This window comes from Globicephala melas, chromosome 3 (genome assembly GCF_963455315.2).
Source record: "Globicephala melas chromosome 3, mGloMel1.2, whole genome shotgun sequence".
Taxonomy (NCBI): Eukaryota; Metazoa; Chordata; class Mammalia; order Artiodactyla; family Delphinidae; genus Globicephala; species Globicephala melas.
The window spans coordinates 161,542,141-161,568,457 of record NC_083316.1 but is presented as its reverse complement, the minus strand read 5'-3'; the positions used below and the strand labels follow the sequence as shown (position 1 = coordinate 161,568,457).

At 52.1% G+C, this 26,317-nt stretch overlaps 4 protein-coding genes across 8 annotated transcripts; 2 read left to right on the top strand and 2 right to left on the bottom strand.

The window, feature by feature from the left end:
- Positions 1-648: 648 nt before the first annotated feature.
- GNG14 (G protein subunit gamma 14) lies at positions 649-953 on the bottom strand. The gene is made up of 2 exons (XM_030879972.2): positions 861-953; positions 649-774 (listed from the first exon to the last, which is right to left on the bottom strand). Exons 1-2 carry the CDS (start codon positions 951-953, stop codon positions 649-651), a joined length of 219 nt encoding a protein of 72 aa, XP_030735832.1.
- A 3,023-nt stretch (positions 954-3,976) lies between these two features.
- DHPS (deoxyhypusine synthase) lies at positions 3,977-7,762 on the top strand. Of its 5 annotated transcripts, none has more exons than XM_030879955.3 (9): positions 3,978-4,304; positions 4,876-5,040; positions 5,259-5,380; positions 5,463-5,559; positions 5,649-5,735; positions 6,170-6,275; positions 6,353-6,456; positions 7,319-7,444; positions 7,529-7,761. In XM_030879955.3, the coding sequence occupies exons 1-9, from the start codon at positions 4,098-4,100 to the stop codon at positions 7,622-7,624; spliced, it is 1,110 nt and encodes a 369-aa protein (XP_030735815.1). In that variant the 5' UTR covers positions 3,978-4,097; the 3' UTR covers positions 7,625-7,761. The 5 variants fall into 5 exon arrangements, with proteins under 5 accessions (XP_060152950.1, XP_030735815.1, XP_060152951.1 ...); XM_060296968.1 differs by lacking the exon at positions 3,978-4,304 and adding an exon at positions 4,399-4,485; XM_030879957.3 differs by lacking the exon at positions 3,978-4,304 and adding an exon at positions 4,405-4,516.
- WDR83 (WD repeat domain 83) lies at positions 7,541-11,748 on the bottom strand. The gene is made up of 9 exons (XM_030879965.3): positions 11,370-11,748; positions 11,166-11,286; positions 10,978-11,083; positions 10,663-10,711; positions 10,453-10,579; positions 9,416-9,483; positions 9,211-9,319; positions 9,018-9,132; positions 7,541-7,939 (listed from the first exon to the last, which is right to left on the bottom strand). The coding sequence occupies exons 1-9, from the start codon at positions 11,470-11,472 to the stop codon at positions 7,790-7,792; spliced, it is 948 nt and encodes a 315-aa protein (XP_030735825.1). The 5' UTR covers positions 11,473-11,748; the 3' UTR covers positions 7,541-7,789.
- WDR83OS (WD repeat domain 83 opposite strand) lies at positions 11,335-25,602 on the top strand. Its single transcript, XM_030879971.3, has 4 exons — positions 11,335-11,913; positions 24,398-24,503; positions 25,007-25,104; positions 25,199-25,602. The coding sequence occupies exons 1-4, from the start codon at positions 11,864-11,866 to the stop codon at positions 25,263-25,265; spliced, it is 321 nt and encodes a 106-aa protein (XP_030735831.1). The 5' UTR covers positions 11,335-11,863; the 3' UTR covers positions 25,266-25,602.
- Positions 25,603-26,317: the final 715 nt, after the last annotated feature.

Sequence of the window (26,317 nt, the reverse complement as noted above, 5' to 3'; positions counted from 1 at the left end):
TGGTGTCACCCGAGGGATCCGCCCGAGGCTGCTTGGCGCTGGGATGCCAGGGATGTGCGTGTGTCTGTGAGTTGGTGTATGAAAGCCTCAGCGACAGCCACTGCTGTGTGTGTGTGTGTGTGTGTGGGGGGGGTGCATTTCAGGGATCACGTGCGTCTGAGTGTCCCCGGGGAGGCCAGTCTGGCTGTGTGTGTTGTTATAGTATTCCTGTCTGTGTATGTCTGTGTGGAAGAGGGAGGCCCTTGAGAATGTGGCACCTGTATGATGGCACCTGTGTGTGTGTGTGCGCCATGTGGGCGTGTATATGTGTGTGGCACGCGCTGGCATGTAGATTGGGACTCTAATCCTGGGTGTGTTTGTGCAGTGGGACAGGGGATCTGCTAATGCTACCCCATAGGCTGGAGGGTGGGTAGCAGGTAGGGGTGAGGGAGGGGCGTGCTTCTCTGTCCAGGGTCCAGGGTGTGTGTGGGCCCCTGTGGCCATGACCCTGGAGTGGGCGGGGAGGGAGGCTGGGCCAGTTGCACACCACACTGGTCCCTGCAAGCCCGAAGTCCCCCTTTGCCCCCCATCGCAACCTGGCCAAGCCATGCCCTGAGGAGCATTCACTTCATGTTTATTGAGGCCCTCTGGGTGGTCCAGGCTACAGGGTCATAGGATGGTGCAGGGCTTCTTCTCCTTGAAAGGGTTGGTGGCAGCTGGGATGCCCACGAGGAAGGGGTCACTCTCGGCCTGCTCCGTACAGAACTGCAGCAGGTCAGCGGCCGCCTTGGATACCTGCAGGCCAGCCCGGTTAGCCAGACCTGGGCTGGGCTGTCCACCTGCCCCCTTGCTGAGATGCACCCGCCTTGCCCTGGCCTCACCTTTACACGGTTGATGCCCACCTCCATCTGCAGCTGCTCCACGGCCCAGCGGGCCTGCCCGATGTCGTTGCCAGTGGTCACCTTGCCGGGCATCTGGGGGAGTCGTGAGCAGAGCCACAGACAGCAGGCTGGACCCCAAACCCTGAGCTCCCACACATCCTCCTGTGTCCCCTGGGGACTGAGGGATGGGATTAGCTGCTCCCCAACCCCTGTCAGGACCACATACCTCAGCTGAGGACTCCGGCTGACTCCTGGCTTGTCAGTCCTCCTCCTGCAGCACCGCTCTGGCTCCCGCCCCCACCAACCTGGCCTCTCCAACCCCCTCCTCTCCCTCCCCAACCCCTGCAGAGACGTTGAAGCCAGGACACTCATGGAGTGTAATGTCACCAGCGGCAGCATTAGCTGCTGAGGCTGAGTGTGTGTGGGGGGTGTCCCTGCTCCAAGAGGCCCAGTGGCTGCCCTGGTGTCATGTGTCACCTTGGCTGGGGGCGTGTAGGGGCCCTGGGCTCTCACTGACCTGTTCGATCCCCTGCTAACTGCCCCCTACAGACCTTCTTTGCCAGGCTCCGGCCCTACTCCGATGGGTGGAGGTGCAAAGTGTAACCTGGTTCAGGTGCAGCCCCGTCTCTCCTCTCTCCAACTGCACTCATGGCCCAGGGATCCACAGATGACTCAATCCACTCACTCATGCTGATGGCTTCCCCTGCCTCATCCCAGCCCCTTCCCTGACCTCAGACCCACCTGAGGACCCTCCTCCCTCCTCGGTCCATCACACCCATCTCTCTGTTGTCTCCCACCTAACTTGGCCAAAGGTGGACTCTGGATCATCTTCCCCCGAAACCTCCAGCCCCCAAATTCACCACCATCCATCCAACTTCTCTGGCTCAAATCTTTAACTCCTTCATTCCTTTCTTCCAGTATTCCCACATTTGATCCTTCCTCAAGAGCCATCAGATCAACTTTCTTTTGTTTTAATTAATTGTTTTTAATCGGCTGTAGTTGATTTACAATGTTGTGTTAGTTTCTGCTGTACAGCAAAGTGAGTCAGTTATACATACACATATATCCACTCTTTTTAAGATTCTATTCCCATATAGGTCATTACAGAGTACTGAATAGGGTTCCCTGTGCTATTCACAGATCAATTTCCAAGTTGTCAAACTGGTCACTTCTCTCCACCCTGTTGGTAGCATCCGGGTCCTGGTGCCCCCAGCTCAGTGTGCCTGGACCAGCGCAGTTGCCTGGTCTCCCCTGCCCTGCACAGCCCCGACCCCGTTCTCCTCAAGTCAGCCAGTGGGATCTGTTAAATAAATCACACTACAACACGGATGCACCTTGAGGACATTATGCTAAGTGAAATAAGCCAGTCACAAAATGACAGATAATGTATGATTCCACTTATGTGAGGTCCCTAGAGTAGCCAAATCCATAGCGACAGAAAGCAGAATGGGGGTTGCTGGGGGCTGAGGAGAGAGAGGGAATGGGGAGTTAGTGTTTGATGGGTAAGTTCCGAAGATGAATGGTGGTGACGGTTGAACAACAATGTGAATGTACTTAATGCTTCTGAACAATGCACTTAAAAATGGTTACAATGGTGAATTTTATGTGTATTTTACCACAATTTTAAAAATTGGAGAAAAATAGGGCTTCCCTGGTGGCGCAGTGGTTAAGAATCCGCCTGCCAATGCAGGGGACACAGGTTTGATCCCTGGTCCAGGGATCTGGATCCATGTGCTGCGGAGCGACTAAGCCCATGCGCCCCAACTACCGAGCCTGCGCTCTAGAGCCCGCGAGCCACAGCTACTTAAGGCCACAGGCCTAGAGCCCATGCTCCACAACAAGAGAAGCCACCGCAGTGAGAAGCCCACGCACTGCAACCAAGAGTAGCTAGCCCCCGCTCGCCGCAACTAGAGAAAGCCTATGTGCAGCAACGAAGACCCAATGCAGCCAAAAATAAATAACAAAGAAAAGCACCTATTTTGTAGGTAGAATTTGGCAGACGTGTGGAGGGATGGATGTGGGGTGTGAAAAAGGGGAAACATCAGGCTCAATTCCCCAGTTTTCAGCCTACTAGATGAGTGGAAGGTAGGGCTGTTTGCAGAGATGTGGCAGACTGCAGGAAGATCAGGGTTAGGTGGCGAGGGAACTGAGGCCAGGAGTTTGAGATCCAAGTGGGGCTGTCAAGGAGGATGTTCTGTTCCTCTAATTAAATAGGCTCCTTTTTAACCTCAGGGCCTTTGCACTGGCTGTTCTCTCTCCCAGTGGGAATGCCCCCCCCTCCAGATCTTCACATATGGGGCCTCTTCTGACCTTGGCTGAAATATCACCTCCTTGGCATCCTTCCCCAACCACCTCTCCCTCCAAATAAAACCACCAACTCTTCCACCCACCCCCAACCCCATGGACTCTCACATCAGCCCGTTTAATTCTACATAGCACTTACCACTGTTGTTACCCTTCTAGCTCCCCAAACTGTGGGCTCCAGAAGGGCAGGGTCTGCATTTTGTTCACTGATAAATATGCAGCACCCAGCACAAAGCCCAGTGTATAGTGTAGACTCCATAAACTGCAGAGTGAGAGTGATTAAAGAGGTCTGGACCAGACCCTATGCATGGTTTGGAGGACCCATGAGATACAGACACCACCCTCCAGGAGCTCAGTCTTGCTGGAGGGAAATAGATGTCAGCCCTGGATCTCAGAGGAGGTCTCTTACTCAGAAAAAGGTCAGGGAAGGCTTCCCAGAGGAGGTGACAGCTGCAGCTGCCAGGGGAAGGAAGACCAGAAGGTTACGCAGCATGTGGAGGCTCTGGAGACTTGCAAGACACGAACAGGGATCACCATCCCATTTGACGAGAGACGCTCAGCGGCAGAAACTATCTGATACTTCCTGGTGATTCGAATTCTGTCCAAGGGCGACGTCTAAGAAGCCATCCTCTCTCTCTGAGAGGACAGAAACGAATGGGCAAGCGCCACGCAACGCGGTGGGTCTCCAGCGGGGTCCTCATTCATCTGAGACTGAGAACACGAGAAACAGGAAATAATGGCTCCTTGAGGCTTCCGTACTACGGAATACACAAGCAAAGAAGGCGGCATCCTGGATTCCGGGCGTCGGCGGTTCATGTGACATGCACAACTTCCGGCCCTCCGCAGGTTGTGCGTGCTGGGGCTTAGAGGTGTTCGAGGCCGCCGGAGGCCTGGCCTGGGGCGGCTCTGATTTGACAGTGCGGCCGCAGGAGCATGGAGGGTCCCCTGGAGAGGGAGGCGCCCGCGGCGGCGCTGGCCGCCGTGTTGAAGCACAGCTCGGCACTGCCGTCCGAGAGCGCCCAGGTCCGGGGCTACGACTTCGACCGTGGCGTGAACTACCGCGCGCTGCTGGAGGCCTTCGGCACCACTGGTTTCCAGGCCACCAACTTCGGGCGCGCGGTGCAGCAAGTCAACGCCATGGTGAGGCCTGGGTGGGACTTCCTGGGTTGAGGGGGCGTGGCCTCCAGTAGCACTGTGGGGTACTTGGGGGCGGGACTTCCTTGGGAGGAGGTGTGTTTTTCGTCCGATAGTTGGAGAGAGACGGGGACCCCCTCCTGGGCGCGAGTTTTTGTGCTGGGGAGTGGGTTGGGACTGATTCTAGGTAGGAGGCGCGTTATAGGCAACATGTGCAGGTATTCTGGAATGCGCGGAGTCTGGGGCCAGACCGCGCAGTTGAGGGAGGGATTGAAGGAGGAGCCTAAGGCAGGGCGGGACCTGAGGTTGGATTTGCTTTTCCCAGTGGGGAGAGGGTTCGGGACTGCAAAAGTGATTCCTGAAAAGAGGCAAAGCCTGAGTGTGTGACCTGAGACTTGGGCTGTGGAAAGGGCGGAGCCTGCACAGGGGCGTTCACTCCCTGGTTCCAGGTAGAAGTGGTCCCATATCCCTCAGTGGGCAGGGCCTGGGCGCGGAGTCTGTCTCTGAAACCCACCTGGGGTCCTTGGGCTGGAGTTTGGGGCCAGAGGTTAACTCGACCCTGCCCTTACACACCTAGATAGAGAAGAAACTAGAGCCGCTGGCTCAGGATGAAGACCAACATGCAGACCTGACCCAGAGCTGCCGCCCACTCACCGGCTGCACCATTTTTCTGGGCTACACATCCAACCTCATCAGTTCGGGCATCCGTGAGACCATCCGTTACCTCGTGCAGCACAACATGGTGGGAACCTGGTGGGGTTGTGGCCTTGCCCTCTCTGGGTCTTAATGGGCAATAAGATTACTGGTCATTGAAGTGAGATAGGGAACTATGGGTCAGTTTTGTTTTGCAGCAGAGCTCCCCACAAGGGTCACTGGATGAGAGTTGGGAGTTAGGAGTCCTGCCTGGTACGAAAGCAGAGCCTCCCTTCCTTGGCCAACCTCACTGCCTTGTGACTGCAGGTGGACGTCTTGGTGACCACGGCTGGGGGTGTGGAGGAGGATTTCATCAAGTGTCTGGCGCCCACATACCTGGGCGAGTTCAGCCTCAGGGGGAAGGAGCTACGTGAGAACGGAATCAACAGGTGGGGGGCCCTGAGTGGTGCTGGGTAGGGGAGCCAGGCTGAGGGTCCTGGACCCTGATGCCCACATGCCTCCTGTCCCCAGGATCGGAAACCTGCTGGTGCCCAATGACAATTACTGCAAGTTTGAGGACTGGCTGATGCCCATTTTGGACCAGATGGTGCTGGAGCAGAACACGGAGGTGAGGCTGGAGGAACCTGGGGGGGGGGGCGGGTGGCACGGTGGGTGTCAGGGGAGGTGCCGCTGGCTGAAGCTGATGTCTCCTCCTAGGGTGTGAAGTGGACGCCTTCCAAGATGATCGCCCGGCTTGGCAAGGAGATAAACAACCCAGAGTCAGTGTATTACTGGGCCCAGAAGGTGAGGGGCTGGGTGGGGGCAAAGTTGCCAGGCTTTGGCATGTGTTGTTTCATCTTTACAGCCACCTGGGGAGTTGGTACTATTCTTATTCCCACTCCTAGGAGAGGAACCTCAGAAACAGAGAGGTTAGGCAATTTGCCTGAGGTCCCACAGCTGTTGAGTGTGGTCCTTGTATTCTGGCTCTACTCCTAGACTACTGGGAAGCAGTTGGGGGCAGTGCTTAGCAGCCCCCATGGGGCCTGGTGTAGGGTCCCATGCTCCTCAGAGGCTATGGGGCCCAGCAATCAGAAAAACAAGAGCTACCATTCTTTATGTGCCAGGCACAAGTGAAGTTAAGCTCCCTGCCCAGAATCAGGCAAAGAGGAGGGAGTGCTCCCAGACTGCCCCTGCAGGGCTCTGAGCTCTAACCGCTCTCCTGCCTTGCTGTTTCCCAGAACCACATCCCTGTGTTGAGCCCGGCACTCACAGATGGCTCGCTGGGTGACATGATCTTCTTCCATTCCTATAAGAACCCAGGCCTGGTCCTGGACATCGTTGAAGGTAAGGTGCTGGGGCTCCAGAGGAGCGGGGGAGGAGGGCTGCCTGGGCCCGCGGCCTGACACAGCCCTCTTTCCCAGACCTCAGGCTCATCAACACACAGGCCATCTTCGCCAGGCGCACTGGGATGATCATCCTGGGCGGTGGCATGGTCAAGCACCACATTGCCAACGCCAACCTCATGGTGAGCAGGGATGGAGTGTGTGTGCTCCCTAGTAGGGGGTGGCACTCAGGCCCGTCATGCAGACAGGCCTGTGTACTAGGCCTATGCCATGTGCTGGGTAGACAGCTGTGGACTAGACAGGCCAAGATCCCTGCCCTCCTGGCACTGATGTTCTAGTGGGGCGAGATAGCAAACAGGTGACATGAGTATCAGGTGGTAGTAATTGCTATGGAGAAAAATAAGGGAGGATGACAAGATGGCAAGTGAAAGGGGTGCTGTTCATAAAAGGGAAAGCTTCCTGGGAAATGTGACCTGCCAGCAGAGGTTTTTCAGGGGGTGGTCCCATGAGCCATGTGGTTGTCTTGGGGGGTGGGGGCGAGATAGAATTCCCAGCAGTGGAACCAGTCAGTGCAAAGGTTCTGAGGTGCCTGATGTAGGTCAGGGAACAGCTAGGAGGCTGGCGAAGGCGAGAGTGGGAGGAGGAGGTGAGGCAGGAGGTGACAGGCAGAAAGTGCAGGGCCTTGAGAGCCACTCAGGTGCTCTCAGGCGCTCTCTGGCTGCTCTGGGGGGAACAAATGAGGGGCCCAGGGTGGGGGCCATAGAGAGGGGAGAGGTAAGTTGGATTTGGAGGTCTTCTACAGAGCTGGTGGCAGATGTGGGAGGGCTCTTGCTACCTAGCAGGCGAGTCTGGAGCAACGCTGCCCACTGTCTGCCCAGCATCCCGTGACCCCTCACTCTGCCCAGATGTTGACGTGGGGCCCTTCCCTTGGAATGAGGGGCAGCCAAGGGCTTCCTTCATCTGGAACACGTCCCTCAGCCTCTAGCTACAGTGCCCTGCCTTGGAGTCTGTGTGGCTGACAGCCCACTCTGCCCCTCCCTACAGCGGAATGGGGCTGACTACGCTGTCTACATCAACACAGCCCAGGAATTTGATGGCTCTGACTCAGGCGCCCGGCCAGATGAAGCTGTCTCTTGGGGCAAGATCCGGGTGGACGCACAGCCTGTCAAGGTGAGGTCCGGCCAGCCAGCTGGGGCACAGGGTCTCCTGGGGTACGGCCTTGGGTCCCGTGGCTCACCTGAGTCCCCTCCACAGGTCTATGCTGATGCCTCCCTGGTCTTTCCGCTGCTCGTGGCTGAAACCTTTGCCCAGAAGGTAGATGCCTTCACGCCCGAGAAGAACGAGGACTGAACACTGGACGGTGCAGCCCCAGGGAGGCCTCACCACCTCCTCTATTTATTAGTTTGCAGACCCAGCTCCTCCCAACTCCTTGGTCAGCAGCATGTCTAGAATACATGGTCTCAGTGGTCCTCCTCAGGCTGTCTCTCTCTGTCCTTGGTCGTGGGTCCCCTGGCTTCAGCCTGTGCCATCCTCAGCCTTGTAGGTCTCTTCCCGCCAGCATTGGATGCTGCCCCCCATGGCGGTCAGCAGGCAGGGCTCCGTGGGGTGGTAGGCCAGCGACTGTACCACACTGGGACCTACAGGCAGGGCCAGCGCCAGGGCACCCTGTGGAGTGAGGGGGTTGGGAGTGTCACCAGTGTGTCTCCCTCCCCTCAGCTGCTTTTCCCCCCGCTCTCAGCCACATGCGTCTAAGTGCTTCCGAGACACTGTAAATTGAACCAGCCACAAACTGAGCCCCTCAGTCACTCCGTCCTTCTAGGTGCTCAGGTCAAACATCTTGAATCTTTCTCTTACATCTCACATCCCTTTGTCGGTAAATCCTCTTGGTTCTACCTTTAGACCATGCCCAGAGATTGCTGATTCTCTCCACCTTCACAGCCACTACCCTCCTCCACGGCCAGTCACATGTGGGTCCCAGCTTCCCTCCCCCTCTGCCGCCATCTGGGCTTCACCCGCCCACTTGATAGCCTCAATGCCCGCTCCCTTCATCACCCTGCAGACACAGCTCAACAAACACAGTTCTTCAAGGAGGCCACCATTCCTCTTTCCACCCGGAAAGTGTCCCTTCATGTGCCCTCCCCTTCAGGGTGACTTCCGGTCTACAGGAACCTCGAGAAGTAGGCAGAACGTTGGCACCTTCTTAGTTCCCAGAGGGAGAGCTGGCCCCTGGACTCTCCAGGGCCCCCTGGTTCCCTCCATCCTCTTAGGAGGCTTACTTCTCTGGCCAAGCCCCAGCTCTGACCCCACTACGCCTGGCTGGTCAGTTCGCATCCTGACACCCCCAACAGGCTGAGACACATCAGGACAGGGCCCACAGGGCTTGGGGGCTGGATACCACAGGGATGCTCAGGGGTAGCTCAGATTTCCTGAAAACTATAGCCCTGTCTCCCCTGAGGTCAGATGCCACTATCCGCTCCTCCTACCCCAGGGTCAGTCCCAGTGGCCCTGCCTGACCTGGATTCTGCTACCGCCAGTGCCATCCAAAGTGCTTCTATCTCCTGACCAGTGTGTGTGTGCCACAACCCCGAGGCTTATCACATGCTGTGCCCTTTGCCAGGAATGTTCTCGCCTCATCCCCTCACTCACTCCTCCTTCCAGCCCCCAGTTCTAACAGCACTCCCTTATAAAGGCCTGGGAGTGATTCAGGTAAGGAGTGGGCAGGCCCCCCGGTGCACAGGCTCACCTCCACCAGGTCCCAGAAGAACACCTTCCCGTCCTCGGAGCAGCTGACCACGTGCGTGTCGCGCTCGCTCAGGCAGCAGTCCAGCTTGTACTCCTGGTTCTTATGGCCCGTGTACCTGGGTGTGAGTGGCATCAGTGGGGGTTTGGGGCCTTACTGGGAGTGGGGGAGGGGCCCCACAGCCCTGAGAACTCACTCGCCCAGCAGCTCCCCTGTGTCCTTGTCTAGAAGCCGCAACGTGGAGTCCAGGCTGGACACCAGGGTGCACTGCCCGTCCCGGCTGAAGCAGGTGCAGGTGATGGGGCCTGGGGGAAGGGGAGGGGTGGGCAAGCAGGTCAGGCTGGGGTCTCCCGTGCTGCCCCCACCTTCCCTGCCTGACTCACAGCCCCAGCCACACTCACTGCCCACGTAGTCTGAGAAGAGTTGCCCCATCCTCAGGTCATAGCGCCTTACCCGGCCATCTACGGAGCTGCAAGAGAGGATGGATCCAGCTGAAGCATCACAGGGGCCAGCAGGTCCAGGGCTCCAGCTTTGGTGTTCCTGTACCCTCTCACCTGGCCAGGGCCCTGAGAGCAAGGCTGGGTGCCTGCCCTTCCTGGGCACCCTTCACTGTCATGTCATATTCAGGACTGGCCACAGAAAACATGCATTGAAGTGAATTCATGAGTGGAATTCTGAGGCACTGGCTTTGAGACTCAGCCCCAGGGGCCAATCAGGTCCCACTGCATCTGTTTCTGATTTATACTGAGCTCCTTCTCTGGGCTACACCCTGTGTGGGAGCTTGGGACACAGCTGCTACCAAGCCAGGAGCACTTGCTGCCAACGTGGAGCCTTGCTGACTGAGGGTAATCAGGTCCCCGAGGAGGTGACGTTTGACTTGGTACTTAAAGATGAGAAGGAGCCAGCCATATGCAGTCCAAGGGGGGATGTGTGGGAACTGGGTAGGCCACCACGCCATGCAGCCCAAATGCCCCCAGTGGTGGTATCGGCACTCCCTCAGGTTGTGGCAACATTTGGGCAGCCCTGCATGGGAATATTTTTTTTTTAATTGTCTCCTGCAGGTAGAACATCAACTATGTAAGTGGGGTTTTTCCTTGTTTTCCTATCTTTTCACTCCTGTATGCTCATTGACTGAAAACGTGACCTGCAGGTGGTGCTCAAACACACTCGGAATAAGTAGTAGAAGGGTAGCCCAGGCAGAGGAAGAGCAATTGCAAAAGTCGGTCCTGGGGTGGGAGCATGTGTGGCATATTTAACAGAAATGAGCCTGGGAATGAATAAAAACTGAGAGCACAACAGAGACCATGCAAGGCCTTGTGAGTGCAGTGAGGAGAGTAGATTTTTTTTTTTTTTTTGAGAGTAGATTTTAATCTAAGTACAGAGACAGCTATGATCCCCAGTGGCACCTGGGGAGGGGCAAGGTCCTGGTCCCACTCACCCTGCGAGGACCTCATGGTCTGACACCTTCACGCTGGATATGCCATCCTTGGCTTCGTCCAGCGTCTGTATGGGCTCAGGTCTCCGTGAGCGGCAGTCCCAGCAGCGGATGGTGGAATCGATAGAGCCTGTGAGGTCAGCATGAAAGTGGATCAGGTTTGGGGGGGCCGGGGCAGCCCCCTGCGCCCACCTGCCTAGGCCCCGGACTCACCAGACAGGATAACTGTGGCCTCTTCATTAAACTGCACTGTGTTCACCTTCTGCAAAACAGGAACAGCAGCTTAGAGAAGGCTGGACTTTGGATGGGGATAAAAGCAGGGTTCCCAGTGCAAGTTAAAGCAAGGGAAAAGGCTAGGGGTAGGGGAGGTGAAAGTTTTTGGAGGAACTGCAAGGACAGGGCTTGGTGAAGGCGGGGCCGTGGGGAAGGATCCTTGCGCTGTAATTGCGTGGGGAGGGGTGGGTGCCTGTCACCACCTACACGCAATTCCGGTCCTTTCTAACGAGGCCCTTTCTTGCTTGCACTCACCCCCGCGTGGCCCCGGAATTTGCGCACGACCTGCCCCGATGCCACATCCCACAGCACCACTGCCTTGTCCCCGCCGCCGGAGCAGAGACTGCTGTTGTCAAAGGAGCTAGAGAGCAGAGCAGGGAAGATCAGCGTCTACCTCTGACCCCGGCCTCAGCGCCTCGATCCCGCTCTGGCCCCCGGCTCACCCTGCCGCGTCCAGCACCTCGTAGCCGTGGCCGCTGTACGTCCGCAGTAGCGTCCCTCGCAGCGGGCTCCACAGCTTCAGGGTCTTGTCGCTGCCGCAAGTCAGACAGTAATTGCCATCCACTGGGGAACACCACGAGGGGGTTACTGGGCCGCCGACTTCAGAAGGCGGAGGTAGGACCCGGAATGACGATAAGGGTGCTCACCATTAAATCGCACGGCTCGCACCGCCCTCTGCCCGCAGTCCAACGTCTTCAACAGCTTCCGAGGCAGCTCCGGGGCCCGCGGTTTTGGCTCCGGGAAAGCCATTGCTCCGCCCTCCCTTCCTCACCACCGTACAGTAGCCTGCACCGGGGCTTTCTGCCCTGGGAACCCACGCTTTGGTGTAACCTTATTATTGTCCTCCATAGTCTACTGCCTATTTCTCACTTCCTGGTTCAACGTTTAGGCTTTTTGGAGAAAGCGCTGGAAACACTGAAGCTTGTTTCCAGCGTCTCGGTTTCTTTCCCCACGTCCTGTTTTCTTGGAACATTTTTGGCTTCTTCGAATTCTCTGTCCCCTGGATGGGGGGAGTTCCAGCTCCCGCCGGCAGGAACGGAAGCGCGAGGGCTGAGGGTGTTACTCTAAAAGCCATCCTCCGTTTCCCTGCTGGAAGCCCCCGGAAGCTGAGACTCCCGCAGCGGAAGAGGCGCGACTCGCTATGTCCGCGAACAATATGTCGGACCCACGGAGGCCCAACAAAGTGCTGAGGTGAGGATCCTAGTTGTCATGGTGTTAAAAAGCAAAAAAAACAAAATTCATCTTTAAAATTTAAAGATATAATTGGATTTATCAAATGATTCATGAATTGGGCAGCATCCCATCTAGCAAGTAGAGGGGAGCGCTAAAGGGCTACAGAAAGGGAAAGGTTTTTTAAAGGCAAGGCGAGGAAGTCATAATCAGAAAAACGGGTGATTTCAGATTAGGTCATTTACCTTTTGGGGGAAAAAGCGTCTTATTAGGTGGGGTTACCTCGTCTTCCTTTTGGAGGATGGAGAGGGGAGAGGACCCATGTGACCGACTACCTCATTGGTGCTGACCAGAAAATTCCTGACTGACCGGTTAAGACTACATTTTTGGAGGAGGTTGAAGCTTCGGTTAGGTTAGGTATTGAGCCCTGCTTTGGTTGCTTGGCCTAGCATAAGGGACTCCATTTTTGGCCTGTGGTTTTCTCTTTAACAATGCCCCCTCCTCCCACCCTCCCCACCTTAATCAGACTCTCAGCTTAACTGAGAGATGTGAGCAAAACCTAAGGCATGAGGGCCACTCTCAGCTACTACTCTGAGGTTCTCGTAGTTTTTCTTGTTCCTTTTTGTGCTAACCAGAGGTTATGATATTTTTGCTTAACCCCTGTGATAGTCACAGGTCCTGGCTGGCTTCAGGTTCACAGTTTTTAAGTTGGTCACTTTTTTGTTACTCTTCTGATGTTCGAGTCTTAAGGAGATCTTTTGCTTGGTGGTTAGTGGCAGTGAGTATGCATTTAAAGCTTTTGAGAGATTAAGTGCACCAGGGAGATTATTATAATAAACAGGATAATTCACAATGTTTGGAGTGCACTTCAGAGCCATGGTCCCCAGGATCCAGACCAGGCAAAATCAAATACGTCAAAGAAAGTTCCCATTGGGAATTCCCTGGGGGTCCAGTGGTTAGGACTCCATGCTTCCAATGCAGTGGGCACGGGTTCGATCCCTCCTAAAAAAAGAAAGTTCCCGTTGAAGGAGTCACCTTCTTAAGCCAACTGGCTTGTTCAGTGATTTTATATAATAGAGTTTCAGCTAATCCAGAAGGGTTAATCCAGGTGCAGCTGGTGGTATTGACCACAGCATAGACACTCCTTGCTCAGCTAAAAGATAATCAAGGGCTATTCTATTATAAAGAACAACTTTGGCCAGAGAATCTAAGGATCTTTCTTGGGCTGATGGCCCTGCCGAAGGAAATGAATCCTGAGTCATGAAATCCTCATCGTTATTTTTAAAAAAATATTTATTTACTTATTTGGCTGCGGTGGGTCTTAGTTGCGGCATGTGGGATCTTCCTTGTAGCATGTAGCATGTGGGATCTAGTTTCCAGTTCCCTGACCAGGGATCAAACCCGGGCCCCCTGCCTTGGCAGCGTGGAGTCTTAGCGACTGGACCACCAGGGAAGTCCCGCTCATCGTTATTTTTTAACTTGATGATGTAAATCCAGGGGATTTGACTAATGAGGTGTCTTAGTTCCCTTGTGGAATGTCAGGGGCCCAGTTACATAACCTAAGAGGTATTGCCCCCTGTGCACTGGCTATCTAGGCATTCAGAGGCCCAAAGAGAATGATAACCACCATGGACAAAGACCCTATGGGGACACAAACCATTCCCGTTAAGAGGTACTGTTAATGGATTCAGTCACAGGAATTACTGCGTTTACCCATTCCAACCAGGTGTCAGTTAGGTTTTCAGCACGTATGGGAAGAGAATCTCCCATCCTGAAATAAAGTGTTGTTCTAAATGCCTTGCAAACATGGTTGCTGCTGGTGAGATCTCTTAGTGATTGGGGGAAAATCTGATCTAGATTATCATGGGAACATGGGGGTGCAAATGCACTAAGATTTACTAGGTAATTGTGTCTAACTGAGTAAGTTATGATGGGAGAAAGGCAACAACAAGGCATAGGTTGTTCTGGCTGTACAAGTTGAACCGCGTAAGAAATTTTTAGGGGGTTCGATTGTAGTTTTCTGTGACTTTGAGAATAGAAGAGAAATTGGTCACAGGAAGGACCAGGGGGTCTCTGGCATCATGGATAGATTGGAATCTTTGTTGACAAATCCAGCAGTCTGAAAGCTTACCTCCCTTAGCAATGGTCTGGGAGAGAAGGGTGAAAACATCTTTCCAGGTCAATACCAGAGTAAAGAAAAGAAAAAGGAGGAAGGGTTTCACTTTTAGTTCAAGTATGGTCTATAGCTGGCGTCTGGGACAGAAGCAGTCCACCTTGATGTCAGCTGCTTCTCTTCCTTATCAGTTACATTCAGAGGTCTCCAGCGTCTGTACAGGACTAGATGTCTGGTGGAGCCTTCCTTAGCTGTGAGATGTGTACCCAAGGCTCAATGCCTTCTAGTTTTGCAGCAGTGTCAGTGGTTAGGAGCACTTGGTGTGGTCTCTTCCAATGGGCTTGAGGGCTGTCTTCCTCTGATGACGTTTCCATAATACCCAGTCACCAGGCTCCAGACTGTGACCAACACAGTCCTTTGAACTGGGATCTTGGAAGGCTTCTTTAACCTGTCGATGATAGGCCTAAGACATGAAAGACTTATAGTAGGTGGTCATACTAACATGAGATAATAAGGGATCAGCAGAAAGGTGTATACCAATTGACACTGGTCTCCTGGTGACTGTTCCATGTGCAGTGAGTCTATGTTTTCCACAGGGGGTACTGGGAACAGTTGGCATGGCCAGAGGCAATACCTTAGGCCAAGGGAGTCCACTAGTTTTAGCAAGTTTAGAGATTTTTGAGGATCCCATTTGTTCTCTCTACCTTGCCTGATGATTGAGGGTGATAGGGAAAGTGATAATTCCAAGAAGTTTGCACGGTTTTCATTAAGCCTTGTCTGGTTTGCCCAGTGAAGTCGGTGCCTCAATCACTGGAGATTGTGGAAGGTATACCTCGCCTGGTAAACACATTTTTTAACAGCTTCTTTGCCATTGTGAGGGCATCAGCCTTGTGGCAAGGGAAGGCTTCAACCCATCCTGAAAATATACATACAATAACAAGAACTTACTGATAACCGATACTAGGTGGCAGTTGAATGAAATCCAGCTGTAGGTGCTCAGAGGGTCCAGAGGGAGGAGGTCTGAGGCCTCTGGGAACAAAAATAGTTTTTCCAGGGTTATGGACCTGACAGGTCAAACATTGGTGGTAAACTGTTTTTGTAATTTTGTGCCTCCCCACCAATGTCTATTCATCATTTGAGTCATCTTAAATGCACTGTAGGGCTTCCCTGGTGGCTCAGTGGTGGAGAGTCCGCCTGCCGATGCAGGGGACACGGGTTCGTGCCCTGGTCCGGGAAGATCCCACATGCCGCAGAGCCGCTAGGCCCGTGAGCCATGGCCGCTGAGCCTGCGTGTCCAGAGCCTGTGCTCCGCAACGGGAGAGGCCACAACAGTGAGAGGCCTGCGTACCGCAAAAAACAAAAACAAAAACAAAAACAAACTGCACTGTGATGGGTGAAGGGATGCAAAAACTGAAAAATGGGGTTTGCCGTGGAGCTGGAAGTGGCCATCCTGGGTTTCCCATAGCCCCAATTGTTCATTTAATTTACAACCATTGTTTGTGCACCTTAATTCCTCTGTTCAGGGAATTCCCTGGCAGACCAGTGGTTGGGACTCTGTGCTTTCATTGCCGAGGGCCAGGATTCAATCCCTGGCGGGGGAACTGACAAGCCGCCCATGGTGTTGCCAAAAAAGAAAAAAAAAAATTAAAAAAAAAATGTCTCTGTTCAGGAGCAGGCTGGTGCCATGTTACAAGGACATCAGGATGGCCAGTCAGGCAATGAGGGGTCATTTTTTGCTGAAGCAGAATGGTCTTCATCCATATGTGCCTTATTTATTTATTTACTGGCTGCCCCGTGTGGCTTGCGAGATCTTAGTTCCCCTACCAGGGACTGAACCTGGGCCACCACAGTGAAAGCACCCAGTCTTAACCATTGGACCACCAGGGAATTCCCAGTGCCATAATATTTATACTCTGTTGCTGCTGTCTGCATGAAAGTCAGCTAGGGCATTCCTGGAACTCAGGTTCAGTCCTTTTGGTCTGAACCTCAATTTTTTTTTTTTTTCTTTGCGGTACGCGGGCCTCTCACTGCCTTGGCCTCTCCTGTTGCGGAGCACAGGCTCCGGACGCGCAGGCCCAGCGGCCATGGCTCACGGGCCCAGCCGCTCCGTGGCATGTGGGATATTCCCGGACCGGGGCACGAACCCGTGTCCCCTGCATTGGCAGGCGGACTCCCAACCACTGCGCCACCGGGGAAGCCCTGAACCTCAATTTTAATGATAGCAATTTCAGAAGGTAAGAGAATAGCAATAAGAAGGTAGTTTATTTGTTGCCCTTTTTCTTTTTAAATAAATGGATTTTTTTCAGCATTTTTAAAAACAATTATTGGGCTTCCCTGGTGGCGCAGTGGTTGAGAGTCTGCCTGCCAATGCAGGGGACACGGGTTCGTGCCCTGGTCCAGGAGGATCTCACATGCTGCGGAGCGGCTGGGCCCGTGAGCCATGGCTGCTGAGCCTGCGCGTCCGGAGCCTGTGCTCTGCAACGGGAGAGGCCACAACAGTGAGAGGCCTGCGTACCGAAAAAAACAAAAACAAAAAACACAATTATTTATTGATTTATTTTTGGCTGTATTGGGTCTTCGTTGCTGTGCGCGGGCTTTCTCTAGTTGTGGCGAGTGGGGTCTGGTCTTCGTTGCGGTGCGCGGGCTTCTCACTGTAGTGGCTTCTCTTGTTGCAGAGCACAGGCTTTAGGGGCGTGGGCTCTAGAGCGCAGGCTCAGTAGTTGTGGTGCATGGGCTTAGTTGCTCCAAGGCATGTTCGCCCAGACCAGGGCTTGAACCTGTGTTCCCTGCATTGGCAGGTGGATTCTTAACCACTGCACCACCAGGGAAGCCCTGCATTTTTGATTGGGAGCCCAGAGGACATAAGAAAACCCCTTTGTTTCCATAATATCCCCAAATCATGGATGACCCCAAAGGCATACCAGCTATTGGTATAAATATTAACAGTCTGTCATTTGATAACTTGCTGCTTTAGTTTGTGGGAAGTTTCCCTTTCAAGTTATTCATATTGGTTAGTAATATCATAACCAGCTTGGAAACAAAGTATCCCTTTTTCATTTTTAGAGTAGGACCCATCAGCAAGATTAGATCAGTATGTTCTTACCTGGCAGTCATGGGGCTCACCTTTGTCAGGCAGGGGTGGTGATGTAGCAGGGTTAAGGACGTTGCAACATTTAAGATGTTGAGTAGGTAGAAAGCAGAAGGATCTCATAGGAGGTTAATCTGCTTGCAGAGAAATGTTGAGTCATTTCAGAGTTAAGAAGACTTTGGACAGCCTGAGGAGTTTGTAAATAAATGCCATTACCTAGGGTTAGATCTGCTGAGGCTCCTACTAACTTTGCAGCTGCAGCTATAGCCTTAAGACACTTGGTATAGGGACTGGCAACTGAATCCAGTTATATGCTGTGATAGGAAACAGGCTATGTTTATTGCTATGCTCTTGTGTGTGCATTGCCAGGGCTTGCTTATCTCTTTCATGCATGCATAAGGGGAAAGGTTTTGAGTAATTAGGTAGGCCTAGGGCTGGCGGTTCTTACAGCACTGGTTTTAGTCTTAGAAAAGCCTGCTTATGTTTATCTTCCCTAGGAAGGGGCTCAGGGACTAAAAGTTTAGTAAGTTCATAGAGTAGGAAAGCCAATAGAGAAAAATTAGGAACCCATAGTCTACAGTAGCCAATCAAGTCTAGAAATCCACAAAGCTGTCGCTTAGTTATAGGCATAGGACATTCTTGGTTTAGCCTAATCCTTTTTGGAGATAGCTGGGTTCCTTCAGCACTAGGTAATGAACAGTATATAGAGATAATTGTAATTTTTCCTTGGAGAGTTTATGTCCCTTTTGTCAGTGGAAATAATCAACAACCAACCTATAATAAGAATTTTAGGGCTTCCCTGGTGGCGCAGTGGTTAAGAATCTGCCTGCCAATGCAGGGGACATGGGTTTGATCCCTGGCCTGGGAAGATCCCACATGCCGCAGAGCAACTAAGCCCATGTGCCACAACTACTGAGCCCACGTGCCACAACTACTGAATCCCACGCGCCTAGAGCCCGTGCTCCACAACAAGAGAAGCCACGACGATGAGAAGCCCACATACCGCAACAAAGAGTAGCTCCTGCTCGCCGCAACTAGAGAAAGCCCGCGCACAGCAACGAAGACCCAACACAGCCAAAAAAACCCCAAATAAATAAATTTATTTTTTTTAAAAAAGGATTTTATTCAAGCCGACCTGAGGACTGTAGCCCAGGAAACACAGATTCAAGAAGCCCTTGAATTGTGTTTTGCCAGACTACAAAATGGCAGAGGCTTATATAGGCAAAAACTGCAGTTACATAACTTGTTTGTCAAGAATTATAATTGGGGCTTCCCTGGTGGTCCAGTGGTTAAGACGCCACGCTTCCACTGCAAGGGGCACCGGTTTGATCCCTGGTCAGGGAAGTACCGCATGCCACGAGGTGCAGCAAAAAAAAAAAAAGGAATTATAACTGGAACTGGCAAGAAGTAAGGGTGCCTGTCAAGCAAGGATTGGTTGGGGTCTGAAGTGGTTGTATAGTTACAGTGGGAGATCTTGAGACCATAAGGTTGCAGCTGGCAGCTGCTAGCAGATATTGTCTTGAGAACAGTGGTGTAGTTAAGTTTGATACAGTTCAGAAAATTCAAGTTCTCGGTGATGCAGGAATATATCCACATCCACAATGACCACCCGGCTCCATTTCGATGCCTGAAGCACAGTTCTGTCTTGTCAGAACAAAGAACAAACATCAAACATAATACATTCCTTCGAGGTTTCAAGAGACAGATTAGCACATACACAGTGAGTCAGCATGACCTTAGTTTTGGGGAAGGGAACCTCATCTTCAAAGGAGTTGATGCATTGGCATCTTAGGGATGGCGTGAATGGACATTTATCCCTATCTTCAAAGTGGACATTCTGAACAGTCTGATAACTGTATTCCATTTTTTGTCTGTTTGTTTTAATGGTTAAAGCAGATGTACAATGTCTGTTTGACAGGCCACAAGACGGTCTGCTCTAATTAGCAAAAAGTTCAAGCCCAGGGGACTTCCCTGGTGGTCTAGTGGGTAAGACTCCAAGCTCCCAATACAGGGGGCCCAGGTTTGATCCCTGGTTGGGGAACTAGATCCCACATGCATCCTGCAACTAAGACGCGGTGCAGCCAAAATAAATAAATAAATAAATAATAATAAAAAAAAGTTCAAGCCCAGTCATGTATGAGCTAGGATGACTTCCCCATACCTCAATATGTGAAAATTTCTTCCATCACTTCTCAGCTAACTGTTGCAGCAGATACATGGAGTCTTTTATGGATGCCTCTTTGGTTACTGAGCACAGCAAGAAGTCGTCTGCCTATTGTAAAAGAGTTGATATCCCCGGGACTGGCGGGTCCTTACATTTTGGTGGAGCACTTGGGAGAAATAAGAAGGGGCCTCAATGAGCCTTTGAGGCATGACTGTCCAGGTGTATTGCTGATTGTTCCAAGTTAAGGCAAACAGATATCAGCCGTTGGGGTCTACAGGGGTGCTGAAAAAGGCTGAACCAAGGTCTGCAACAGTGAACCATTTTGAGTCTGGTGTCACTCATGACAAAAGGGTGTTCTGGGTTTGCAACAACTGGGAAATGGGGAATAACTGTCTCGTTAATAGCTCTTAAGTCCTGAGGGAAGGGATAAATTGGGAGACTGGAATTGACAAATACACACTACTATATATAAAATAGATAACTAATAATAAGAACCTCCTGTATAGCACAGGGAACTCTACTCAATACTCTGTAAAGACTTAAATGGGAAAAGAATCTAAAAAAGAATGGATATATGAATATATATAACTGATTTACTTTGCTGTACAGCAGAAACTAACACAACATTGTAAATCAACTCTACTCCAATAAAAACTAAAACAAACAAAACCTTTCCCTGGGGGGAAAAAGGAAAAACCTCAAGTTCTGGACAAATCTCCATCCTCACCCATTAGGTTTCCAGGCTGGCAGGATCTGTGTGTCATGGGGGCTAATACAGGGCACGATTACCTGCTGGGAGATGAGATCTTTTGTTGCGGGTGTGAGGCTTTAGTGGATATTGAGGTAATTGAGGAATAGGTTTAGTTATGTGTCTCTGAATCATAGGCTCTGTACTTTTTATTGTCCCAGTGTCAGTATTAGAAATAGCCCACAGGTTTTTGGGCACCTCAATTAAATTAGGGGACTTCTGTTGGAATCCTTCCTCTTCTACGTCAAGGACAGATTGTAAGAACGTAAGAGAACATCAGGTTCAGTTTGGTCAGGAAATTTTACGGTGAGGTCCCCATTGGAAACAAAATGTATTAGCCCTTTTAACTTAGAAAGCAGATCTCTACCTAACAGATTGACCGGGGCTATGTCACATAGCAAAAAAGAATGCTTTTCAGTCAAAAGTCCCAGAGTCATTTGTATTGGTTGAGGTAGAAATTCTCTCTGAACGTTTATTAGATACTTCTACTAAGGAAACCTCTTTTTCACTCTGAGGGATTTGTCGTCCTATGGGAGTGGGGTTTAAAGTAGAAAGTGTAGGGACTTCCCTGGTGGTCCAGTGGGTAACTCCACGCTCCCAATGCAGGGAGCCTGCGTTTGATCCCCGGTCGGGGAACTAGATCCCGCATGCGTGCCGCAACTAAGAAGCCCGCCTGCTGCAACTAAAAAATAAATAAATAAATAAAAGTAGAAAGTGCAGCTCCATTATCGACTGGAATTTGGCACGGTTTCCCATTAATTTTAATTTTAGTTTCCCCTTGGCTGTTTAAGGGAATTACTGATAACAGCTTACTGGAGAATCCCTCGGAATACTGAGGGGGTAGATGTGGGGCACTCAAGTTGAAGAATTTGCATAAGACCTTTGAGGACAATCTTTTTTTCCAGTGTCCCAGTTGATTACATGTGAGACATTGGGTCTCGGGCCAGCGTTTTGATGGTGGACCCCTAGGAAGGTGTTATGTTAGGTCTCTGGCCTTGGAGCTTTTGTAGCTGTAAGGCCAACAACTTGGAAAATTTTTGCTTGTGGTCTTGCTCTAAGGTCATTTCAAAGTGCTCAGCTATGGTCACTGGCTCCATCAGACTGGTGGTCTCCCATCCTATTTCCTGTCTTTTTATCAATGCACTAATCTCAGGAGATAATCTACTTGCAAATAGGGCAGCTAAGAGCAGGTTGAGTGACTCTTATATGGGACCAGAACGCCATAGGAGGAGTGCTTCCAAGCGTGCCTTAAAGTTGGCCCAATTCATCTTTCTTTGGTTTGCATGTTTGAATAACAGACCGATCAGTTGGGGTAGGGAAGATCCTAGGAATGGCTTATAAAAGGTCAGGTGCTGTTTTGCCAGCTTTCTCTGGTTGAGGATCTTGAAGATCATCCTCCGGGTTTTGCCATTTTGCTTCCTGTGTCCATTTGGTGCTTCATCAGGTCCTACCTGCATGTGCACGAGCTGATAAAGATTTTGCAGCCTGGGATCGAGGCCCTGATAATGACTCCAGATTCTTCAAAGAACTTTTGGGGTTCCTCCCTAGGTTTAGGAAATGCCTTAACTATGGCCCTTAGTTCCATCTTTGACCAAAGAGTGAAAGATACCCGAGGAGGTTCGTCTGCAACCTTGGGTAGTTCTCTCTTACATGGTAACTGTTGAATAGTCCCTTCAGAGTGGAAAAGCAGTTCAGAAAGAAAATCAGTAAAACATGAGTACTCAGGGGCTTCCCTGGTGGCGCAGTGGTTGAGAGTCCGCCTGCCGATGCAGGGAACACGGGTTCGTGCCCCGGTCCGGGAAGATCCCACATGCCGCAGAGCGGCTGGGCCCGTGAGACATGGCCGCTGAGCCTGCGCGTCCGGAGCCTGTGCTCTGCAACGGGAGAGGCCACAACAGTGAGAGGCCCGCGTACCGCAAAAACAAAAACAAAAACAAAAAAAAAACCAAACATGAGTACTCAGGTAAAGAAGGAGAGAGGGGCTTCCATGGTGGCGCAGTGGTTAAGAATCTGCCTGCCAGGGCTTCCCTGGTGGCGCAGTGGTTAAGAATCCGCCTGCCAATGCGGGGGACACGGGTTCGAGCTCTGGTCCAGGAAGATCCCACATGCCGCGGAGCAGCTAAGCCCGTGCGCCACAACTACTGAGCCTGCATGCCACAACTACTGAAGCCCACACGCCTAGAGTCCGTGCTCCAAAACAAGAGAAGCCACCGCAATGAAGAGTAGCCCCTGCTCTCTGCAACTAGAGAAAGCCCGCGTGCAGCAACGAAAACCCAACGCAGCCAAAAAAAAAAAAAAAGGAGAAAGGAGAGCAGTAGGAGTCATGTCAGCCCTTCCTTTTTTGTTTTAGGTACTTCTTGTGTTTTTGATTTTTCATTAGCCTTTTTGTAACCCATCTTTTAATGAAACTATTTTGGAAACTTGAAGGCTTTTGGAAGCTTCCATATACCAATGAAAATAGGTATCCCATTCTGTTTGCTTAATTTGGAAACCCTCACTTTCAAGGGCACTGTTTTTTTTTTTTTTCTTTTTTTTTGCGGTACGTGGGCCTCTCACTGCTGTGGCCTCAGCAGCCATGGCTCACGGGCCCAGCCGCTCCGCTGCATGCGGGATCTTCCCGGACCGGGGCACGAACCCGTGTCCCCTGCATCGGCAGGCGGACTCTCAACCATTGCACCACCAGGGAAGCCCACTTTTTTTAAAAAATAAATTTATTTATTTGTTTTTTGGCTGTGTTGGATCTTCGTTGCTGCGTGCGTGCTTTCTCTAACTGTGGACAGGGGGCTGCTCTTCATTGCAGTGTGTGGGCTTCTCATTGTGGTGGCTTCTCCTGTTGTGGAGCATGGGCTCTAGGCCCCCGGGCTTCAGTAGTTGCAGTGCGTGGACTCAGTAGTTGTGGCTCGCGGGCTCTAGAGCTCAGGCTCACTAGTTGTGGTGCACGGGCTTAGTTGCTCTGCGGCATGTGGGATCTTCCCGGACCAGGGCTCAAACCCGTGTCCCCTGCATTGGCAGGCGGATTCTTAACCATTGTGCCACCAGGGAAGTCCCTCAAGAGCACTTCTGAAATAAACAATCTTGTCTCACTGACACATTCCCCACAGTGGCCACTGTAATTCTAGGTTGTTTTTAGTAATATTTTGCCATTTTTGTAGATATTTACAGCTTTTGGGATTATAGTTCTTAGACATAAAAAAGGCAGGTGTGCTGATGGGTGGCATGCTTGATTCATTAAAGGTGAAAGCTCCCATCTCTCTTAGCCTCTCTTAGCTGGCTTTATCTACACAAAGCAAGACAGACAAACATGAATACCTTAACATTCCACCTGTAACCAGTTACTGCGGCCTGGCCAAGAAAAAGGCCCTGGGCGCACCACCACCAACTGCCTACACAGAACCTGGGGCTGGGGGAAAGGATTGAACCAGCAGACCCCAAATGGGGATTGTGGGCTGATTCCAAACGAATGGGGAACTGCAGCTGCCACCAGCAGTGCCCACCGTGGAATCTGGGAAAGGATCCCAAATAAATGGGGAACAGCAGACCATACCGCCAGCAGTTCCTAACATGGAATCTGGGAACAGAACCAAGGCTGGGGGTTTCCAACCAAATGAAGAACTGTGGTCCGAACTACCAGCAGCTCCCAATGTGGAACTAGTGATTCCAGACAAATGGGGAACTGGCTGGAAAGCCAATTAGACTGGGAGTGACACAAAGAGAGCAGAGGTCAGAACTGAGAGGAACTTACCCATGGCCCCCAGAAATGGCAAGAAAGACAGTGGACTCAAAAAGGGGTTCATGGGTACCATGCTTATGTTTCTCGTCCCCGAATGCTGTCAGAGGTTCACTTTGGATCCTGTCGCTGCCACCAGATCTGTTGAAAAAACAAAATTCAACTGAGTAAATTTTAAAGATCTAATTGACCTTATTGAAGGCTTCATGGATCAGGCAACATCTCATCTAGCAAGTAGAGGGGAGCTCTAAAGGCTACAGAAAGGGAAAGGTTTTTAAAGACAGGACAAGGAAGTCATAAACAGAAAAAAGGATTATTTCAGATTAAGTCACCTCCTTTTTGGGAAAAAAGGGTCTTATTAGGTGGGTTACCTCTTCCTTTGGCGGATGGAGAGGGGAGAGGGGCCCATGTGACACTACCTCATTGGTACTGACCAGAAAATTCCTGACTGACTGGTTAAGACTACATTTCTGGGGGAGGCTGAAGCTCCAATTAGGTGAGGTACTAAGCCCCAGTTTAGTGGAAGGCCTAGCATAAGTGACTCCATTTTGGGCCTGTGGTTTTATTTTTAACAATGGGAATGGGCCTCGGGTTGTGGGTTGGAGGCCCAGGGGAGCACCTGCCCATCCTGGGGGCAGAGCTTGAGCACCCCAACCCTGCTGCAGGTACAAGCCCCCACCGAGCGAGTGTAACCCAGCCTTGGATGACCCAACACCAGACTACATGAACCTGCTCGGCATGATCTTCAGCATGTGTGGCCTCATGCTCAAGGTGGGCAGGGCTGAGTTTCCTTCCCGTAGCTCTGCCTGACAGTGGGGAAGGCATGGATTCAGAATGAAGCAGGACCAGTGCTGAGGGGGCAGGGCTGTGGTGATGCTGGGTGAAGAAGGCTAGAGCTGTCGGGGAAGCCAGGTGTCCGGGTCAGGGTGGCACATAGGACGTCAGTCTGAGGGTGGGGCCAGGCTTTAATGCAACTTGGTGGGGACTGGTGGAGAAAATGTGGGGTCCGTAGCACGATGGGGGATGTCAAAGGCCAGGCTCCTTAGGCCTGAGGGGACATGGTGGGGTCAGAGATGCAGGACAGGGAGTAGGACCAGAACTTGGGTACCTGGAGTTAACTATGGGGGTCTGGAACTGAGAGACTCCTGGGGCTCAGGGTTTGAGCTGTATCAGGTGGAACTGGGGTTGGAACTGGTGCCTGGGAATGGCCCTTGTGGGGGCTCACTGGGGTGCCTCTCACCGACCTAACCCACCCACCCACCTACCTCTTCCAGCTGAAGTGGTGTGCTTGGGTCGCTGTCTACTGCTCCTTCATCAGCTTTGCCAACTCCCGGAGCTCTGAGGACACTAAGCAGATGATGAGTAGCTTCATGTGAGGCTGGATCTGGAGAGGGAGGGACTCCTGGGTGAGGGGAAGGGGACCCCAAGCCTATCCATCCTGGACTGACACCTCTCTCCCATCTCAGGCTGTCCATCTCTGCCGTGGTGATGTCATATCTGCAGAACCCTCAGCCCATGACGCCCCCCTGGTGATGTCAGCCTAGAGGGGTCACATCCTGGACCCCTCTATCTACCTTACGCCCTAGGCCTGGCCCATGGCTGCTCAGCCTCCTGCCCTCAGCTGCAGTCCTGGGCTTCCCTGGGTGAGGTAGTCTTGGGGCCTGCAGATGGTTGGAGGGAACCTGGCCCTGTCCTTGGGATCCCACTTCGCTGGAGCAGAGAGGGGAATCTCCTGGGTCTACCCCTCCTGCCTTCCTTCCCCACCCTGCCTGCTGTTGGGGGAGATACTATCCGTGTTTCTAGGTGTATCCACTTATTTTCTTGTTGAAACCAGTTAATAATAAATTTTTGCATTCTGGTTGTTCTCTGAGACCTCTCTCTCCTTCTATGCATTGTCATAACAGGGGGAAGGGCTCTAGTTCCTCCACTTAAGTCAGGCTGGGGGTGGGGTCCCCAGTCTGGAGCCTTTTGGTTAGTTCACTTGCTTATTTCACAAGACTCGAGCCTTAAGTCAGCTGCCAGAGACTGAACAGTGATCCCTGCCCTCTGGCAACTCAGCAGACAGCCCTGCTGATCTAAGGAATCTGTGCTTTGGTTTTCTTATCAGGGGAATGGGGGTACTGTCAGCAAATCGGATGGACTGGTAGGGACTGGGGGAAGGCATGAAAGACTGAGTTCTCCCCCACCTGCCATGTTCTCACTCCTCATCAGAGGACACCGGTATCTCTCGAACAAGGCTGGATGCCTCCCCTCCCCAGCACCGTAACGGCGGTTACTTTACATCTCCATGCATAGGACAGAACAGAGCTCCCATTAACCTCTGTTCCTAGCCAAGCTAGGTCCCTCGCGGACCCTAGCCCAGAAAGTCAACGGAATACCCTAGGATCCTAGGCATATACTCTACCTCCAAGGCAAACACAGCATCCGTAGGAAAATCTGAGACCTCTGCGCCCAGGGGGAACAAAAGGGCACTCGAAGTCCACATGGAGGCCACACAGAGGCCACGAGAGGCTAAAGGCTCGTCTGGCCGAACCAGCACCCCGAGAGTGGGACGCGCTCAGCGCCTCCTTGCGCTCCTAGCGCCC

Coding starts and splice junctions, on each gene's coding strand:
- WDR83OS (XM_030879971.3), top strand. CDS start 11,864: ATGTCCGCGAACAATATGTCGGACCCACGGAGGCCCAACAAAGTGCTG. Junction 24,504..25,006: donor TGTGTGGCCTCATGCTCAAG/GTGGGCAGGGCT, acceptor TACCTCTTCCAG/CTGAAGTGGTGTGCTTGGGT. Junction 25,105..25,198: donor CAGATGATGAGTAGCTTCAT/GTGAGGCTGGAT, acceptor CTCCCATCTCAG/GCTGTCCATCTCTGCCGTGG.
- GNG14 (XM_030879972.2), bottom strand. CDS start 953: ATGCCCGGCAAGGTGACCACTGGCAACGACATCGGGCAGGCCCGCTGG. Junction 775..860: donor TGGGCATCAACCGTGTAAAG/GTGAGGCCAGGG, acceptor GCTGGCCTGCAG/GTATCCAAGGCGGCCGCTGA.
- DHPS (XM_030879955.3), top strand. CDS start 4,098: ATGGAGGGTCCCCTGGAGAGGGAGGCGCCCGCGGCGGCGCTGGCCGCC. Junction 5,041..5,258: donor ACCTCGTGCAGCACAACATG/GTGGGAACCTGG, acceptor TTGTGACTGCAG/GTGGACGTCTTGGTGACCAC. Junction 5,560..5,648: donor TGCTGGAGCAGAACACGGAG/GTGAGGCTGGAG, acceptor GTCTCCTCCTAG/GGTGTGAAGTGGACGCCTTC.
- WDR83 (XM_030879965.3), bottom strand. CDS start 11,472: ATGGCTTTCCCGGAGCCAAAACCGCGGGCCCCGGAGCTGCCTCGGAAG. Junction 9,484..10,452: donor GACCATGAGGTCCTCGCAGG/GTGAGTGGGACC, acceptor CCTCTCTTGCAG/CTCCGTAGATGGCCGGGTAA. Junction 9,320..9,415: donor CTTCTCAGACTACGTGGGCA/GTGAGTGTGGCT, acceptor CCCTTCCCCCAG/GCCCCATCACCTGCACCTGC.